The sequence below is a fragment of the Danio aesculapii genome, chromosome 20, assembly GCF_903798145.1.
Source record: "Danio aesculapii chromosome 20, fDanAes4.1, whole genome shotgun sequence".
Taxonomy (NCBI): Eukaryota; Metazoa; Chordata; class Actinopteri; order Cypriniformes; family Danionidae; genus Danio; species Danio aesculapii.
In genome coordinates, this window is record NC_079454.1 from 5,962,496 (window position 1) to 5,982,633 (window position 20,138).

At 38.4% G+C, this 20,138-nt stretch overlaps 1 protein-coding gene across 1 annotated transcript in view; it reads left to right on the plus strand.

Annotated features, from left to right (window-relative positions):
• Window positions 1-18,551, plus strand: part of ddhd1b (DDHD domain containing 1b) — a 31,470-nt gene extending 12,919 nt beyond the window's left edge. Inside the window, exons 8-13 of the mRNA XM_056481647.1 lie at window positions 1,907-1,982; window positions 2,338-2,487; window positions 4,550-4,614; window positions 4,879-5,057; window positions 9,480-9,728; window positions 17,982-18,551. Coding sequence (XP_056337622.1) covers window positions 1,907-1,982; window positions 2,338-2,487; window positions 4,550-4,614; window positions 4,879-5,057; window positions 9,480-9,728; window positions 17,982-18,163 — 901 coding nt within the window. The 3' untranslated portion in view covers window positions 18,164-18,551. The remainder of the gene's footprint in view (window positions 1-1,906; window positions 1,983-2,337; window positions 2,488-4,549; window positions 4,615-4,878; window positions 5,058-9,479; window positions 9,729-17,981) is intronic.
• The last annotated feature ends 1,587 nt before the right edge of the window (window positions 18,552-20,138 follow it).

Genomic DNA, 20,138 nt, shown 5'->3' on the forward strand with positions numbered 1-20,138 from the left:
AGAGTAGCATTTATGTAACGGTCACACCATTTAAAGTTGATTCAGAACATTTAGCCAATCACAGATTCAGTCTACATAAGTACAGGATACACACGATGACTGCTAAATGCTATTCACAAGTAGAAAATCATGCTGCACACAGCATTTGCAGATGGCTGCAGCACAGATTTAGCTTAGGAAAATGTTAACCACTCAAAATAACATAGAAACGCTACCACCATTCAGGACACTACAGCGAGTACATGGTTAAACAATGACAACCACACAGAGTAAGCTAATTAAGAAAACCCTAACAAATTAACCTTTAACATTACTACAGTGCCTGTAAGAACATGCAAACATCCACCCAAAAAACCTCAACAAACTAACCTCTAATATCTGTGGCTACATCAACATGCTTACACCCACCAGACAACCCTATCAATTTAACCTCCAATATCACTGTAGTCAAAACCCTAAAAAACTAACCTTTATTATCACTGTAGCGGCTACATAGCAACATGCTAACATCCACACAAACAACTATAACAAACTAACCGTTAATACCACTGTAGTGGCTACATAGCAACATGCTAACATTAACCCAGAACACCTTAACAAATTAAGCCCTGACATCGCTTCAGTGGCTATGTAGCAACATCCACACAGATAACCCAAACAAACCTTTAACACAACTGTATTGGCTACATAGCAACATGCTAACCTCTATGCAAACAACCACAACAAATTAAGCTCTAACATCACTTCAGTGGCTATATAGCAACATCCACACAGATAACTCAAACTAACCTTTAACACAACTGTAGTGGCTACATAGCAACATGCTAACATCAACCCAGAACACCCTAACAAATTAAGCTCTGACATCGCTTCAGTGGCTATGTAGCAACATTCACACAGATAACCCAAACAAACTAACCTTTAACACAATTGTATTGGCTACATAGCAACATGCTAACCTCTATGCAAACAACCACAACAAATTAAGCTCTAACATCACTTCAGTGGCTATGTAGCAACATGCTCACATCCACACATAAAACCCAAACAAACTAGCCTTTAATATCACTGTAGCGGCTACATAGCAACATGCTAACCTCTACGCAAACAACCATACCAAACTAACCTCTAACATCACTGCAGTTACTCTATAGAACCGTCTACACAGAACACATTAGCAACTCACAAACACTGTATTCAACATGTTAATATCCACTCAGAACATAACCCTACTGAAAAAAAACAGCTTAAACCAGCCTAGGCTGGTTGGCTGGTTTTAGCTGGTTGACCAGCCTGGTTTTAGAGCTGGTTTCCAGCCATTTACAGCCTGGTCTTAGCTGGTCAGGCTGGAAAATGACCAGCTAAAACCAGCTTGACCAGCCTGGTTTAAGCTGGACATAGCTGGTTTTGGCTGGGCTCCCAGGTTGGCTAGGCTGGTCAAGCTGGTTTTAGCTGGTCATCTCCCAGCCTGACCAGCTAAGACCAGGCTGGAAATGGCTAGAAACCAGCCTGGAAGTGGCCAAAACCCCTCTAAAACCAGCATGGTTGACCAGCTAAAACCAGCCAACCAGCCTAGGCTGGTTTAAGCTGTTTTTTCGGTAGGGTAAATAACACAACCCCACAAACATGCTAATAACCACTCAGAACACTAAAGCTTCTACATAATCAAACGGCCCAATAACACTATTGAAAGATCACGTTCTCTAATAGTTTTCAGAGAGTTCTTAATGCGTCATCCATTTATTCAGTTGCATTGATTTTAGTGCTGTCCTGTTGTTCCCCATGCATTTCAAGGGTCATGTAATATTAATGGGTTTTTAGCTTTGCGTGCACTCTATTCTAAAGTGACAAGGCCTCTGTTAATCTGGCTTGTGCAATGTTCCAAAATGTAATAATTCATTTGCAGAATAAGGGATTTGGAAGACAGGCTTCAGCATTTCCAAACCTCATCCTCAAGACCATCTCCAGCCCTGAAATTCAAGGTTAGCGTCACAACTTTGGTAATGTATTAATTATTACAGCCTATAATTTTGTACACATTTTTGTAGTAAATATTTAGCTGCTTTTTGTCATTTTTTAAAATTTCTTCTGTTGTTTTTAATCTGTTTTTAACGTACAGACTCAAACGTGGTTTTGATTTAACAGGTTGTGGGTTTATTTATTGATAATGAATACTGTTAATAGTTAAAATTGTTTATAATAAATCTAATAGTGCTGGGCTTGTTTTGGAAGCTTTGGTTGTTTATTTGTCTTGCAAGATTTGGCAACACTGTTTAGCATAAATATGTCCCTATCCACCGTCTGTTTGTGTCTGAAGCATGTGATTTGGGCTTGAAGGTGGAGAACTTCTTCTGTATGGGGTCTCCTCTGGCCGTGTTTTTGGCTTTGCGAGGGGTTCGTCCTGGAAGCGGCGGAACACAGGACCACATTCTGCCCACATCCATCTGCCAGCGGCTCTTCAACATCTTCCATCCCACTGATCCTGTAGTGAGTGTGATTAGACTGCTGTGTATATAAAGCCTCGGATCAGATGCATCAGATTTTTTTCCATGCTTACCAAGGCTGCATTAATTTGATGAAAAATATAATAAAAACAGTAATAGATTAGATTTATTCCTGTGATGGCAAAGCCGATTTTTTTTTTAGTATCATCACTACAGTCTTCTTCAGTGTCACACCCTTCTGATATGATCATTTGCTGCTCAAGAAACATTTAATATTAACAATTAACAAATTAACAAAAAATATTATTTGCAGAAACCATGATACACTGCCATTGAAATATTATGTAAGATTATAAATTAATTCATATTTTTATTTAGCAAAGACAAATTTAGTTGATTATAAGTTTTGATGAAGAATTGCAAAATGTGTGATGTTGTTTTAAAATAAATATTTAATTTGGTTGTTTATAAAAAAATAAATAAAAATCACAACACAATCGATTTAAAATGAAACGAACAAGATGTGCTTTAACTGCAGACTGCCAGCTTTAATTTGAGGGTGTTTACATCCAAATCAGATGAACGCTGTAGGAATTACAACAGTTTGCATATGTGCCTCCCACTTGTTAAGGGTCCTAAAGTAAATATTACAGAATAATAATCATAAATCCAACTTTCACTTTTTAATACTTGGTTGCAAATCCTGAAGTCTGGAATGTATAGACATCACCAGACGCTGGGTTTCATTCCTGGTGGTGCTCTGTCAGCCCTGTACAGCAACTGTCTTCAGTTCCTGCTTATTCTTGGGGCATTTTCTCTTCAGTTTTGTCTTCAGCAAGTGGAATGCATGCTCAATCAGATTCAGGTCAGGTGATTGACTTGGCCGTTGCATAACATTCCACTTCTTTCCCTTCAAAAACTCTTTGGTTGCTTTTGTAGTATGCTTTGGGTCATTCTCCATCTGCACTGTGAAGCACTGTCCAACAAGTTCTGAAGCATTTAGCTTAATATGAGCAGAAAATATTGCCTGAAACACTTCAAAACTCATCCCGCTGCTTTTGTCAGCAGTCACATCATCAATAAATACAGCTATACATGCCCACGCCATGTCACTACTACCACTATGCTTCACTGCTTAAGATCATGAGCAGTTCCTTTCCTTCTCCATACACTTCTCTTTCCATCACTCTAGTACAAGTTGTTATTAGTCTCATCTGTCCATAGGTTGTTGTTCCAGCACAGTGAAGGCTTTTTTAGAACTCTAATCTGGCCTTCCTGTTTTTGAGGCTCACCAATATAGTGAACCCTCTGTATTCACTCTGGTGTAGTTTTCTATTGATTGTTGACTCTGACACAGATACACCTACCTCCTGGAGAGTGTTCTTAAAAGAACACCCTTGAAATGAACTCTGACCTTTTATCCGCTTATTGAAATTGGGGTAATGAGTAAATAACACACACCTGGCCATGGAACAGCTTAGAAGCCAATTGTACAATTACTTTTGGACCCTTAACAAGTGGGAGGCAAATATGCAAACTGTTGTAATTTCTACAGCGTTCACCTGATTTGGATGTAAATACCCAGTTTAAAGCACATCTTGTTTAATTTCTATTTTTTATTTTTACTTTTTTATTTTTTGGCAACTACAGGAAATATTATTGATAATTGAGTTCCAATAATATTTAATAATAGCCGTTGTACTAAATCATATAATCATTTGATTTAATGACACTAAGAATGAAGCACTGATGCTAAGAATTCAGCTGTCATAACAGAAATATATATATATATATATATATATATATATATATATATATATATATATATATATATATATATATATATATAATATTTTAAATATAATATTTAAAAAATCTACATAAAATACCATATAGAATATTAAGCTGCAATAATAACAATATTAATAAGCTGGAGAAAACAGAGTAAACTAAAATATAATATATGAAAAAAATATATATATAATAATATAACAACATTCCTGTTTATTTCTTTTCGACTATACCAACTTTTATATATAATTTTTTTTTTGTGTAAATAGTTGTATTTTTTTTTTCAATAATGAATTATTATTATTTATCGGCAGGCATACAGGTTAGAGCCTCTCATTCTGAAGCATTACAGTAATATAACACCTGTCCAGATTCACTGGTAAGTAAAATATTACTTAACTTACCTTTTTGCTTGCTTGCTTTCCTATAAAATTTCAGAAATTGCTGTGAGCAAACTAATTCAGTATTATATCATGAGTAGTTTTTAAGTAGCTGTTAATAAGTAGTTTATAAGTAGTTGTTACTGTGTCTGTTGATTTCTACTTCATCATTATTATAACTTCCATCGTTATTTTTGATCTTTTTAAAAAAATAATTTGTTAATTCTACATATGTGACCATAGATTTATTTATTTTTTTGTAGGTACAACACCACCAGCCCCACACCATATGACCAGATCCGTCCCACTCTGCTGAATCCATCAAAGGAAAGCGCGTCAGTGTCGGATACAGAGAGTCTGCCGAGCCCCTGCACCTCTCCACCACAGCCCCGCAGACACTACAGCGAGTCCATCACCAACTTGGGCAAGGCCAGCATAATGGGTAAGAGACTATTGAAGAAAAACACCTGCAGGACATGTAGGGTGTTGTAGAACGTGATGGAGGATTACAGATAATGGCAGCCTGCCTACAATTACTGTGTATCTGCAGTTTATAGCTGTTGATTTGAGTGTGGAAAGCGATAAACAGAAACAGCTCAGCAAGGCATCAGATCAATAGAAAGCAATTAAGAAGTGTCACAGACACAAATTGAGATTTGGGAAAACCCTTACCAATAATAAATCTGTATCTTATCTAAAGTTAGCAACAGTCAAGAGCAGAGGTGTGAGACGCAGTTTTGTTTTTTATGAAAATAAAACAGAATAGGATATCGTTTATCATGACATTTACATTCAGACTGCAATTTTAGCTGTGCCTCATTTCAGAGGCTGCATCCTCCGAAGGATGCCTTCAAAGTGCGCTGCGTCATCGCAGCACGACGAAGGCTGTCTCATTTCAAAAAATTCGAAGGCTCTTTTAAACGCAGCCTCAAAATGCATCCTTCGTTTCCCAGGTAATGAAGGACACAACCGGTGGATCCTTCGGGGACTCGAACGCCCCAAGATTCATGGCACGCTGATAACGGCAGGATGTTTTAAAAGAAAACTCCGGTTTAAATGTATGAATTAATTTAATTTACTTGGATATCTGAACACATATTAATAAAATTAAGAGTATGACATGTCTTACTAAAGAGTGATTTTATAGACTGTTTACAGTTTTTAGTTTTATGTGTACATGTATGGATTAAAGGAAATATATTTCCAGCTTCTGTATACCTTGTTTTGCCTACAGATCGCTTAAAATAAATTTTAAAATCACTTTGAAAAAAGTCATTACAAATTTTATCAGCGCCTATTAACAGCAGCTGTTACGGTTATCTGGTGATGAGATCTGTCAGGCTAGATCGTCTCATTTCAAAACGCTCGGTTCAGCCTGTGTAGACTTCGAAGGACTCACCTTTGAAGTCTGCATCCTTCGGAGGATGCAGCCTCTGAAATGAGACACAGCATTTGTCTCTCACATAGAACATCTGATATATGCAAATTACATGTATGACATACAAGTTCATATTTGGATTTCACATATATTAAATATGTCATATACTCAACGTATTTTTCAAAATATTGCATAAATGTCTATTTAACTTTTTACTATCATTGGAATTATTAATATGTACATAAATATGTATTTTAAATATATTAGCTATAATGTAATTTATGTGTTAATATTTGGCATTATATATATATATATATATATAAACAAGGTAAGCCACAGTAAATTTTCTGATGGATAGTATTACAATTTCAAATTTGCAATATTGATTATCACAATTTTGATAATCCTGTAATTCATGTAATGTAACATTGCAAATAGCTAATCGTAATAGACTGCGATGTAAATGCATGTTTTTATTTATATATATATATATATATATATATATATATATATATATATATATATATATATATATATATATATATATATATATATATATATATGTATATATATGTAAATGTAAATGCATGTTTATATATATATATAGTTTATATATATAGACACTTTAAGAGACTGCATACTATTGAGAATATGCAAAACAACTGTGACCCTATGACTCAGCATTATTTTTTTTCCAGGTTTCTCGGCAGCGGAAGTGGTCATAGTTGGGTAAACTTAGAGCGCAGTGAATGGCAGAATACAACACTTTTTTTTTACAATCCTATTTGCTGAAATAATACAAGAAAAACTCCACAGTGGTGTTATCAAGACTTTCAGAAAAAGGAAGACAAATGTGTGAGACTGATAACGACAGAGAAGAGAAAACAACGTCAAATTTACTATCCCGCCCATGCACTCTCCATTACAAATGCCTTGCACAAGCGGTATTAGTTTTGCTGTAATTTGATGCAAAGATAATGTAATACATACATAAGCACATATAAATGTTCATGTGTTTTTTTAGAAATCGAAATATTAAAAACTTTCAATGATTAAGATGCTGATAACCATTAAAAGCATCATTACAGTCTTTTGAATAGGGCCCATTCTTAAAAAAAGGGTCCATTTCATAACTTTATTTATTACTTTTGTGTGTGTGCGTGTGTGTGTGTGTGTGTGTGTGTGTGTGTGTGATAGCTGATTATTGTTTTTTAGAAGAGAGGTAACATTTTTGAGTGTAAAATAGGGGTTTTCAGTAAAGAAAAGTCAGGAAGTAATGTTTTGAAGTTGTTTAACCTGTAAGATGTTTTACTGGTCTAAATTCAGCTTATATGTGCAAAAATCAAGAAAATATTTGGACTGCAGGGTAAATCAGCAGTGATTATGGTCAGCGTAGTAGATTCGACTAAAGGCTGATTTATAATTCTGCATCAAGCACACGCATATGCACCGGTGCAACAAAAACAGCATGCAGAAGTATAAATGCACGACAATGCGTAAGGCATGCGCCGTGGGTCACGGCGATCACTTGACGCATAAGTATAAACCAGGCTTTATACTTCTGCGTCAAGCGCATGCACATGATCCGGCGAAGCCTGCGCGTGGTCGCATAGCCCTCGCCATGGCCATCGCGCACCTCTCAAAAAATGTAACCCGATGGAGCGAGTGTTTACTAGTGTGGAGTCCTGTAAAGGAGCTCCAGATAGAAACTGTTGTTTTGTGTTTAACTTATGATTAAAGGTGTTGCACAACTGCCGGATCCCGCCTCAAAATGAGCAAGTTTGAGCCACTTGTACTTTAAGGTAGCGTTTACAAAAAACAAAATACCTGTGAAGAAACAACTCAGAGGACATAAAAACCTACTGCCAGCTAGCACTTCAGGGCCCCATTTCAGAAAGGAGGTTAAGTGAAAACTCAGAGTATGTTAACCCTGAAATGAGAGAAGCTAAGGGTTTTCTGTTTCAAAATGGCAGGTTTGTCAAACTCGAGAAAGTAATAAGTCAAGCCTGTCAGAGTTACTCAGAGTAAGTCAAGCCTGTTACTGAAAGAGAGGTAACTTTTACTGACTTACCGTGTTAACTGTGAACCTAACCTGGTCAGGAGCTGGTTTAATTCTCTAAACTCTGAGTTTCTGTTGGTCTCCTTCCCTTTTTTAAAGACGAATCTATATTTCTCGCCTTAGCATTACGTTTCCACCCACCTGGTTTTATGTGCATTTTGGATATGCGCATAAAAAAAAAATCGGTTGATGGAAATGCCAAGATGCGCATAACTTTTGAAAATACACATAAAAAACATGCATATAATGGGTAGGATATTTTTTATTCTTCTTATTTGTTAAGAAAAGATGCGCATAAACTATGATGGAAATACTTTTACTGAACAAATTCCAGTATGTGTATTAAAAAAGGTTTGTTATAAGAGATCATGTGATGATGAAAATGTGTGTGAATGGACAAACCAGGCTGAGCACACTGTAAAACATCTGAAATGTTGTTTTGGTCATTCTAAAACGCCTGAACTGTTTTAGTGTTAATGTTATTATATTATTAATGACCTCCAGAGCGTCTGGAGCGTGTCAAGAGTGTCTGTTCTCCACGTCTCATAACTTCAAACGCCAAATCATTATATGGCAGCATTGTCATTTATTAAATAAAGAAAAGATTCACGCAGTAAATTCTGTTTTTACTGTTGATATTTGGTGCCAGTTTAATCAGGAAGTGATGATTTTGTTCTCTTTGACTTGTTGGATGGAAACGCTGCTTTATTCGCACATCTTTTATGAAATAATCAAGTTTTGCATATGAATTTAATTCGCATTTTTGGATGCAAATATAGCTATTGCCTACATTTCAGTCACACAAAGAACAAAGTCACGTAGGAGAATGGCTTGCCCTTTTTAATTAATAATTAGCTTAAATTCACTGACCTTTGACAGGGACATGTACTGTAACTAGATTAATAGGATTATTACTCACTCTAAAAAAAACTAGTTTTTAGTGCTGCTTACATTCGAAATGTCATATCAACCTCGACCACATGACCAGTTGAAGGCAGACACACAAGTGCACTTTTAAATCCATTAAAAACTTTAAAAAAAAGTTTTAGAAATGTCATCTTAAACTGATCAACGCAAGTAAAAGTGAACCTTAAATTAAACATTTCCACTGAACATTGAGTTAAGGTTATATGCATTCTTGTTTAGTCAAATTTGTTGTCAAAACTTTGCAGTAGCCTATTTTATGTCATTTAATGCAATTACATTTGAAATAACTTCAAAATAACTTCAAAAACAGCCAATTTCCCTTTTTTTCAAGTGAAATGTCTATAAATGTGCCACGTTACGTAAGGTATGCGCCGTGGGTCACTTGACACAGAACTCTAAACCAGACTCTAGGCATGTGTCGTGGGTCACGCCGATCACTCGACGCAGAAGTATAAATTAAGCCTAAAAGTAACTGTTCAAACATCTGTGTTTGTCCACAGGAGCCGCCAGTATAGGCAAAGGCATTGGCGGTATCCTGTTCTCCAGGTTTTCCCGCTCCAGTGGACAGGTTGGTGGTGTGGAGGAGGAGACGTCAGACTCTGAAGGCGGGACGTGTGAGAAAGGAGACGAGAACAGGTCTGTGGATTTAGATGATAAACCGGACGAGAAGACAGAGGAGAAAATTGAGGAGAAGACAGGAGACACCAGCATGTCACAATCAGCCTCGGCCATTATGGATTATTCCTCCTGTAAGCATCTGTACCAAGAAGTCATTGTGCATTCATTTCCTGCTTTTATTTGGTGTCTCCTAGTGGCACAGAAATTACACACTGCACTCTTCAGAATTTTTCTGAAAACTTTTTTATTAATACTTTATAGTTTTTATTGATATATACAGTTGAAGCCAGAATTATTAGCCCCCCTGTTTATTTTTTCCACAATTTCTGTTTAACGGAGAGAAGATTTTTTTCAACACATTTCTAAACATAATAGTTTTAATAAATCATTTCTAATAACTGATTTTTTTTACCTTTGCCATGATGACAGTAAATAATATTTAACTAGATATTTTTCAAGACACGTCTATACTGCTTAAAGTGACATTTAAAAGCTTAACTAGGTTATTTAGGTTAACTAGGCAGGTTAAGGTAATTAGGCAAGTTATTGCAAGGCAAGGCAAGTTTATTTATAGAGCACATTTCATACACAGTGGCAATTCAAAGTGCTTTACATAAACAGGAATAAAAGAGACAAGTATAAGAAAAATAAAAACAAATAATATAAAATGTGTTAAAACAGGTTATAAAAGAATGAAAAAGAAGAGAAAAATAGAATAGTGCGATCTGTCGGACGTAGCACAGTGCTCATTCAGTAAAGGCACAGCTAAACAGATGTGTTTTCAGTCTTGATTTGAATGTGCCTAATGTTGGAGCACATCTGATCATTTCTGGAAGCTGATTCCAGCAGTGAGGGGCGTAGTAGCTGAAAGCCGATTCACCCTGCTTTGACTGAATTCTTGGAATTTCTAGTTCATAGACCTCTAGTTCATAGACCTCATCAAGATGGCGCCGCGGATGGCCGCTTCGGCGGGGGGCTCTCCAGTGTTTGCACTGTTTTTGTTAGTCTGTCCTGTTTTATGTTTGTCAAACACGATCAGTTACACCAGGGACGAGCTGCTGAACATTCGGCAGTGCACACCAACCAATCAAGAACTGGATTTTGATTTTTGTGGCGTTTTGCGGAACATTGTAGTCGGCGGAGCAGCCGCATTGTGGAAACGCTACAAGACGCGCAAGCGTGGGAAGCGAGCCGGCGCGCTCGTCAGGCTAAGACAGCGCGGCTTCAGAACGGCGCTGCCCAGCATTCACCTGGCGAATCTCCGCTCTCTTACTAACAAAATGGACGAACTATTTCTGCTCACATGCAAAAACAAGAACTTTAACAACTCTGCTGTCCTGTGTTTCACGGAAACCTGGCTAAACGAAGCCATTCCGGACAGCGCATTAAACCTACCGGACTTTCAGCTGTACAGAGCAGATCGCGATACGGAGTCAACGGGCAAAACGCGCGGTGGTGGGACATGCTTTTACATCAACAGAAGGTGGTGTACGGATGTAACTGTGTTAAAGAAGATGTGCTGTCCTGATGTGGAAGTGCTTTTCATTAACTGTAAGCCGTTTTATTCACCAAGAGAGTTTTCCTCGTTCATTCTCGTCTGTGTTTACATTCCACCGCAAGCACACGTGAGTACTGCACTGCAACAGCTGGCTGATCTGATCACAGAGACAGAACAACAACACCCGGACTCTGCTTTTATCATACTTGGGGACTTTAATCAGGCAAAACTCACACATGAGCTGCCTAAATTCAAACAGCACATTACATGCCCCACCAGAGGCAATAAAATTTTGGACCATTGCTACACCACAATAAAGGATGCATATCGCTCCGTCGCCAGAGCAGCTCTAGGACTCTCCGATCACTGCCTGGTTCATCTTATACCAACTTACAGGCAAAAACTTAAAACTACTAAGCCAGTATTAAGGACTGTCAAGAGATGGACCAACGACACAGAGCAGGTCTTACAAGCCTGTTTTGAATGCACTGACTGGGATGTTTTTGAAGCTGCAGCCACAGATCTGGACGAGCTCACAGAGACTGTAACATCATACATCAGTTTCTGTGAGGAGTTATGCATCCCTACCAGGACCTACTTGTCATTTAACAATGATAAACCATGGTTCACACCAAAACTCAGACAGCTTCGTCAGGCCAAAGAGGATGCTTACAGGAGTGGTGACAGGATCCTGTACAATCGGGCCAGGAACACATTGACAAAGGAGATTGGTGTGGCTAAGAAAAGCTATGCCAAAAAGCTGCAAAACCAGTTTTCAGCTAACGACCCTGCATCAGTGTGGAGAGGCTTAAAAGATTTCACTAATTACAAGACACCGTCCCCCAGTATCGACAGCAATAAACATATTGCAAACGAGCTGAATATGTTCTACTGTAGGTTTGACACCTATGACCAGACACCTCACACCCACCCGGACCATCTCCCTACACAGCCATCAACACCACATCAACACAGCCCGGACCATCGCCCTACACGGCCATCAATACCACATCAACACAGCCCGGACCATCGCCCTACACAGCCATCAACACCACATCAACACAGCCCGGACCATCGCCCTACACAGCCATCAACACCTCCAGCCATCTTCCTCTCCCCCCCTGCTCTTCAGATCAGTGAGGAAAATGTGCGTCAGATCTTCAGTAAACAGAAGAGAAGGAAAGCACCAGGGCCAGATGGTGTCTCACCAGCCTGTCTGAGAACCTGCGCTGACCAGCTGGCTCCCATTTTCTCCCATATCTTCAATAGATCACTGGAACAGCGCAAAGTTCCATCCTGCTTTAAGCGCTCCACCATCATCCCAATCCCAAAGAAGCCAAAGATCACAGGACTCAATGACTACAGACCTGTGGCCTTAACATCTGTGGCCATGAAGTCATTCGAAAGACTGGTGCTAGCATATCTGAAGGACATCACTGGACCCCTGCTGGACCCCCTGCAGTTCGCCTATAGAGCAAACCGGTCTGTGGATGATGCAGTCAACATGGGACTGCATTATACCCTACAACATCTGGACAAACCAGGGAACTACGCAAGGATTCTGTTTGTGGACTTCAGTTCTGCCTTTAACACCATCGTCCCATCACTGCTTGAGTACAAACTGGCCCAGCTCTCTGTTCCTAGCTCTGTCTGTCAATGGATCACCAGCTTTCTGACAGATAGACAGCAGCTAGTCAGAATGGGCAAAATCACATCCGACAGCCGCACCATCAGCACTGGTGCCCCCCAGGGATGTGTTCTTTCTCCACTGCTCTTCTCCCTGTACACCAACGACTGCACTGCAAAAGACCCCTCCATCAAACTCATTAAGTTTGCAGACGACACTACTGTTATCGGCCTCATCCAGAACGGTGACGAGTCTGCATACAGACAGGAGGTGGAGCGGCTGGCGTTATGGTGCAGATACAACAACCTGGAGCTGAACACGCTCAAAACAGTGGAGATGATAGTGGACTTCAGGAGAAACCCCCCTGCACTCCCCCCACTCACCATCATGAACAGCACTGTGGCTGCAGTAGAGTCATTCAGGTTCCTGGGCACCACCATCTCTCAGGATCTGAAGTGGGACACTCATATAGACTCTATTGTGAAGAAAGCCCAGCAGAGACTGTACTTCCTTCGTCAGCTGAGGAAGTTCAACCTGCCACAGGAGCTGCTCGTACAGTTCTACTCAGCTGTCATCCAATCCATCCTCTGCACTTCAATCACCGTCTGGTTCGGCTCAGCTGCCAAAACCGACCTCCGTAGACTACAGCGAATAGTCCGGACTGCTGAACGAATCACTGGCACTACCCTTCCTACACTTCAAGAACTGTACTCTTCCAGAGTGAGTAAAAGGGCTCGCAAAATCACTCTGGACGCCTCACACCCAGCACACTACCTGTTTGAACTGTTACCGTCTGGTCGGCGCTTCAGAGCACCAAGCACAAAAACAGCCAGACACAGGAAAAGTTTCTTTCCTCAGGCTGTCTACCTTATGAACAGTTAAATATTCCCCTACTGTGCAATAAATATGTGCAATACTTTCTCATACGCACTTGTACACAGCACCTTATATCAATATACAATGCAATACTTTCTACATTCGCACTTGTACACAGCACCTTGTAACCTGTATATTTATAACAATCTGTACATACAATTCAACATCCAGGTTTCTTCACTAACCGCATCTGTTTAATGTTCATCATTTTTTATTATTATTATTTTATTTTTTCAGATTATTTTGTGTTGTCACATGTCACTTTATGTACACTGGAAGCTTCTGTAGCCAAAACAAATTCCTTGTGTGTGTGAAGCACACTTGGCAATAAAACCGATTCTGATTCTGATTCTGATTCTGATATGATCCTAAAGATCTGAGTGATCTATTAGGTTTGTATTCGGTAAGCATATCTGTAATGTATTGAGATCCTAGGCTATTTAGGGATTTATAGACCAGTAATAATACTTTAAAATCTATTCTGAATGTAACTGGGAGCCGGTGTAGAGACCTAAGGACAGTTGTGATGTGCTCTGATTTCCTGGTTCTAGTCAGAATCCTGACAGCAGCGTTCTGGATGAGCTGCAACTGTCTGACTGTCTTTTTGGGAAGGCCCATGAGGAGGCTGTTACAGTAATCCACTCTGCTGCTGATAAAAGCATGAACAAGTCCTCACTGGAAACAAAGCATATGATTCTTGCAATGTTTTTGAGATGATAGTATGCTGATTTACTTACTGCTTTGATATGACTATTGAAACTCAGATCTGACTCCAGAGTCAGATTATTGACCTTATTTTTTGTTGTTTGACCCTCAGTGCCAAGTTGCGCATTCACCTTGAGAACCTCATCTCTGTTTCAAACGCAATGACTTCAGTTTTCTCTTTCCATCCAATTGTTAATTTCCTCAGTGCATTGGCAGAGGGTGTCAATTGGATAATGATGGTTTGTTCTGTAGACTATCGAAGAAAAAAAATGGCTTAAAGGGGCTAATAATTTTGACCATAAAATGGTTCATAAAAAATTTAAAACTGCTTTTATTTAAACCGAATTGAAGCAATTAAGACTTTCTCCAGAAGAAAAAATATTATCAGACATACTGTGAAAATTTTCTTGCTCTGTTAAACATTATTTGGGAAATATTTAAAAAAAGAAAAAAAATTCAAAAGGGGGCTAATAATTCTGACTTCAACTGTATGTACTATAAAATTATGGTATCCTGTTTTCACATTTGAGTACACAATAAGAAGAGTTTTAATTGGGAGGTGCAACTTTAACTAATACATGAAATACCAAGGTGTGGTGGGATATCAAGTAACAGTTAAAAAAAAATCAAGATTTAAACTCTTAATTTGAAGATATTGATCTAAAAATCACTTTTGCTAAATGTGAAATCCTGTTGCAGATGTAAAATTGCACAGTAAGGTACAAAGTTGCATGATGCTTTCATAAAACTATGTTTTATTGATTAAGTTATTACCTAAAGGAAATCAGCATTTGGTGTAATTATTTTTAGCATGACTGCTTTTGTCGGTTCACTTGTGCATAACTTTACAGGAAGGCTTCTTGCCACAATTCATCTAGATTTAGTCTCAGTTTGTTTTGTCTCTTCATGTCTTACAAGACCGACTCGATGATGATGAGATCAGATCCCTGTGTGGAGTACTGGCTGCCGTCAGACTTGTAGTGGATTACTACAATAATAAACAAAAAGAATATTTGGAAATGTAAAAATTACATTTCCAGATAGTTTCTTTCGTAATAATAATAACACAACACATACTATCTCATTACTTTCCTTAAAATTAACTAATACATTTAGTTGCTTAGCTAAAAAAGTGGCTTAAGATTGTATTACTCACTCACTCACTCACTCCTACAACTTTATTCCCTGCTTTAGCAATGGTTGCCACAGTGGAATGAACCACCAATTACCCACCAATTGGCCGTAGTGCGTGTGCCCAGCACTAAGGGGAAAGATCCACACACATTACCGCCAATTTTTAGTTTATCCAATCCAGCTGGGACTTAAACCAGTGGCATTTTAGCTGTGGGCCAACTGTGCTAACCACTTAGTCACTGTGCCGCCTAAAGGCTTGTACACACCTGGATGCTTTTCATTTGCGGTTATCGTCAGTGTTTTTCGAGACGATTTCTGGGTTCAAACCCAAGTGATTTTCACTGGCGTCGAGCAGAAGAGTATGCAAAATCACTCCTTGACGGTAGATGGTGCTACACAACTTTAAGCTTCTGTCATCCGCTTGTAACACAGAAGAAGACAGAAAGTTGACGCGCTTGTTGTTAAAGTTACTGGTGATTCGAACAAGCATCGATGGTTCAAGTAGCAGCTCCAGTTTTAGTAATGAAGAAATCATTATTGTTCACCATTGCACTAAGCAGCTCCACGTTCATATCGCCTCTGGGCATTCTCTTCAATGTGCGCTCGCACTGACAGTTTTGCGCTTGAGCACCTCCAAGTGCTGTTCACGGTAACTTCAGCAGCCCCTTGCACATGAACAAAAGTGCCAATCTGATTGGTGGAGAAAACAAGAAAACGAGCATGAGGCGTTTCTTTAAAAATGATGCGTTTACGCCTGGGATTTTGCGCGTTGGTGAGCACAATCACATTGGTGCCCTTTATTTAGTCACGAGGTGTTAATCATCAACAGAAAATGCAAGCAAAAAGCATCCCAGTGTGCACGGTATTATACCGGCGATCATATCACATTTTACAGTTATGACTATGACAAGCGCTTTATTTTTTCTTTTATAGCGAACACAAAGTGTTATGCATAAGAATAAATGTGTACTGGGTCAGTATAACTACTCTAGCGTTTATAACGTTGAATATAATGCAAGAGGGAATCTGATAATGACAAATGTTTAATTTTACCAGTGAATAAATGGTCTAATAAAGTTGTCAACGACAGATAGCAAGCATATGTCTCAAACAGAATTATGAATAGTTGTATTCTGATGTCATCACTTTACTGTGAATTAACAAACAGGACATATTTCAAGTCTATTCAAGTCCACCATTCCAACTCTATACAGAATTTAGTTTTTTAATCAACAGTAGACTTACACGTAGACCTAATATTATTGTTGTTTTACCATATGTTTGAGAATTAACAATAATAATAGCCTACTCATTAACCTTTATTTTACATCTACAGTATCGTGAGAAAATCGTGATCTTGATTTTAAGTAAAAATAAATCGTGATTCTCATTTTAGCAGGAATCGTGCAGCCCTAGTAAATACTGTCAGTCAGAGTAGCTGTTAGCCATATATGTTTGAGCCTGAATCATACAGAAAATGAAAAGGATGAAATCTGACAATTGTCTTTCACATATATCAGGAATAAGCATGTGTAAATTATACAAAACGTTCACATATCTTTTGCGAGTTCGTTATTTGAGATGTAGAATGCAAAGCGGCAGCATAGATGGATAAATATGAATTTAAAGCTAAATTGTTAGCGGTGCTAAACAGCATTTCCTGTTGTTTACATGCTTGTTTACATCCTTGCTACTACATACCATTAACGCTAGACACTATTCGTGTAATAATTTTAACAAATAAAAATATTTACAGGTTGTGGCTCACAATCCACAGCTTCTGCTATTATAATCGGAGCTGCTCCTTCTTTGAGGAGTTTTTAGCCGAATCCAGCACTGAACTGGGGGAGATTCTGGATGCTCTCCTTTGTCAAATTCTAGAACTATATATTTTTCATAATTCTCTGGAACATATTTAAAATTAAACTAAGCACTTCTCTCTTTGTGTCGTGTCCTTCGGAAGCACAAATACAGAAGCAGAAGAAGCTCTGTGGAAATAGCGGCGTTTGGACGCCATTTTAGCTTTCTCTGCTGTAACATTACAGCGCCTCTGGCCATGCCCTGTTGCTGTGCGTGGTGTATGTGTGTGGTGAATGCGCGTAACCTGAAGCATTTGCGATTTCACTAACCCGGATGTGTTTTTTTGTAGTCCCCAAACATGATTCGCTGTAGGCTTTGCTAAGCTAACTCTGTATAAGCTAATGTCTCCATTTGCATTGAACTTTGAGGGTCTTACATTCAGAGATGTTGTTGATGTTCACACTACTACATTACACATCAACTAAAGTTTCAAATATGATAGTGGACCACCCCTTTAACAAAAGTCTGAACACAAGTTTTTGAGTCTTTCGAGCGCATGTTCAAGCGAGCTATTAACTATATTATGTCTCGGCTTACCACTTGTGGTCCAATCACTGCAAATATGGTAATACTAGGTATAAACAGAATCTGAGTTGCAAACAGCTTCCAAAAAGATCTCCAGTCAGATTTTTTTGGAGAAAATCTCCTGGCCTCCATGTCATCTGTGTTGTTCTTGTGTTGCAGTGGAGCTGGAGAAGCGCATTGACTTTGAGCTTCGGGAGGGTCTGGTGGAGAGCCGCTACTGGTCAGCAGTGACGTCACACACGGCCTACTGGTGCTCGCACGACGTGGCTCTGTTTCTGCTGACATTCTTGTACAGGCCAAACGAAGCCAATGACATGGCAGAGGACAATCCCGAATCCTAACACACACTCACAGACGGACTCTCACCCTCGATCACCCTCTTAATTTAGTTTAGCAGACCTCATTCACTGTGCATCAGAGATCCTGTCCTTGTTTTGTTTTTCCTTCATGCAGAAGCACATCCATCAAGGAGACTCGTGTTTTCCTCTACATCCCCAACTAGGACTGTTTGATGAAACGGTGTTAATGATCCTACTAGTAACTTCCGACCATTCACGCGTTGACGATTCCCAAAAGCAGCAAACTTTTCATATTGACCGATGTGTATGAACTTGTTATGGTATGGCTCACTGAATTGGAGGAATTGAACTGAATTGCACAATCAGAAGGGTTTTTAGAGGAATGTGTCTGATGTGATCTATTTCCTTGCCAAAAAATCATAGTTTTAATAATTTTGTTTTTATTTATTCTATTTTATATATATATATATATATATATATATATATATATATATATATATATATATATATATATATATATATATATATATATATATATAAATTAAGCATTAACATATGTTTACATTAATTAGACGGCCAAATGTTGAGTAGAGCGTCAAGGGGAGCAAGTGCACATAGACCTGATGGATCCATTAGAAAAATAACCATCAGTAAATGATAAGGTTCACCCAAAATTTCACCCAGCTTTGGCATTATTTATTTACCTTCATGCTGTTTCAAATCCATGCTTCCTCAGTGAAACAAACAAGGAACTGCATAGTATAGTTATATTTAATAATATTTTTATTTTCTGGTTTCATTTGAGTCATTTTGTTGTCTTTGTAATTTTGATGTAAATATATATTTTAGTTTTTAATAATTTGAAGTATTTTACTACTTTAAAAAATATTTCATTTTATTTCAGATATCATTTTTGTGTATGGTTTTTAGTTTTCTCTAGTATTAACAGACACTAGTTGAGACTTAAGGTTTTGTTTCATAAAAGGCCAAATATTCCAAACTTTATGTGAGAAACCAACTGCATTATGAGAATTTCTTTCCTAAAATGCTGCCATTTGCCTGGGCTCTCGTTTTTCAGTCAAGATAACCCTACTGAAAAAAAAACAGCTTAAACCAACCTAGGCTGGTTGGCTGGTTTTAGCTGGTCGACCAGCCTGGTTTTAGAGGGGTTTTGGCCATATCCAGCCTGGTTTAAGCTGGTCAGGCTGGAAAATGACCAGCTAAAACCAGCTTAACCAGCCTAGTTTAAGCTGGACATAGCTGGTTTTGGCTGGGCTCCCAGCCTGGCTAGGCTGATCAAGATGGTTTAAGCTGGTCATTTTCCAGCCTGACCAGCTAAGATCAGGCTGGAAATGGCTGGAAACCAGTCTGGAAATTTCCAAAACCCCTCTAAAACCAGGCTGGTCGACCAGCTAAAACCAACCAACCAGCCTAGGCTGGTTTAAGCTGGTTATTTCAGTAGGGAAATCATAAGAAATGTGTATTTCATGAAGGAACCTTTATTTAAGTCAAATATATTCAATTGATGTGGTTAAAGACAACATGTGAGAGTTATCCAAGCTCAACTGACTGAATCTGAGATCTGAGTACAGTAAAAATAACCGCTTAGAAAATCTGTAAACTCTGAGTTTGTTTTCATTTGAAGAAATGGGTTTGAAACACCGCAGAGGAAAAAATGAGTTTATATATATATATTTGGGGGGGGGGCATTAAAGATGTCTCCAGTTTTGTTCTTTTGTCTTTTTCTGATATACTGAGGCATTATTTCTCCTCTAAACTCGCATGACTGACACTTAAATTTACTGCATATTTGAATGCACTCTCTTTGCTATGATCTCCATGAATTAGAGTTTATGCTTTAACATGCATGAAAGAGAAAGTCTGGATGTTTTCCACTGAAGCTGTTAGACTACAATCCCAACAACTGGATCTCCTCTTTCTTTCCAAGTCGACACACTTAACATTTTTCATACGTGGCATTCTCTTTTACGTCGTAGACATGTTATATCTGTTACTT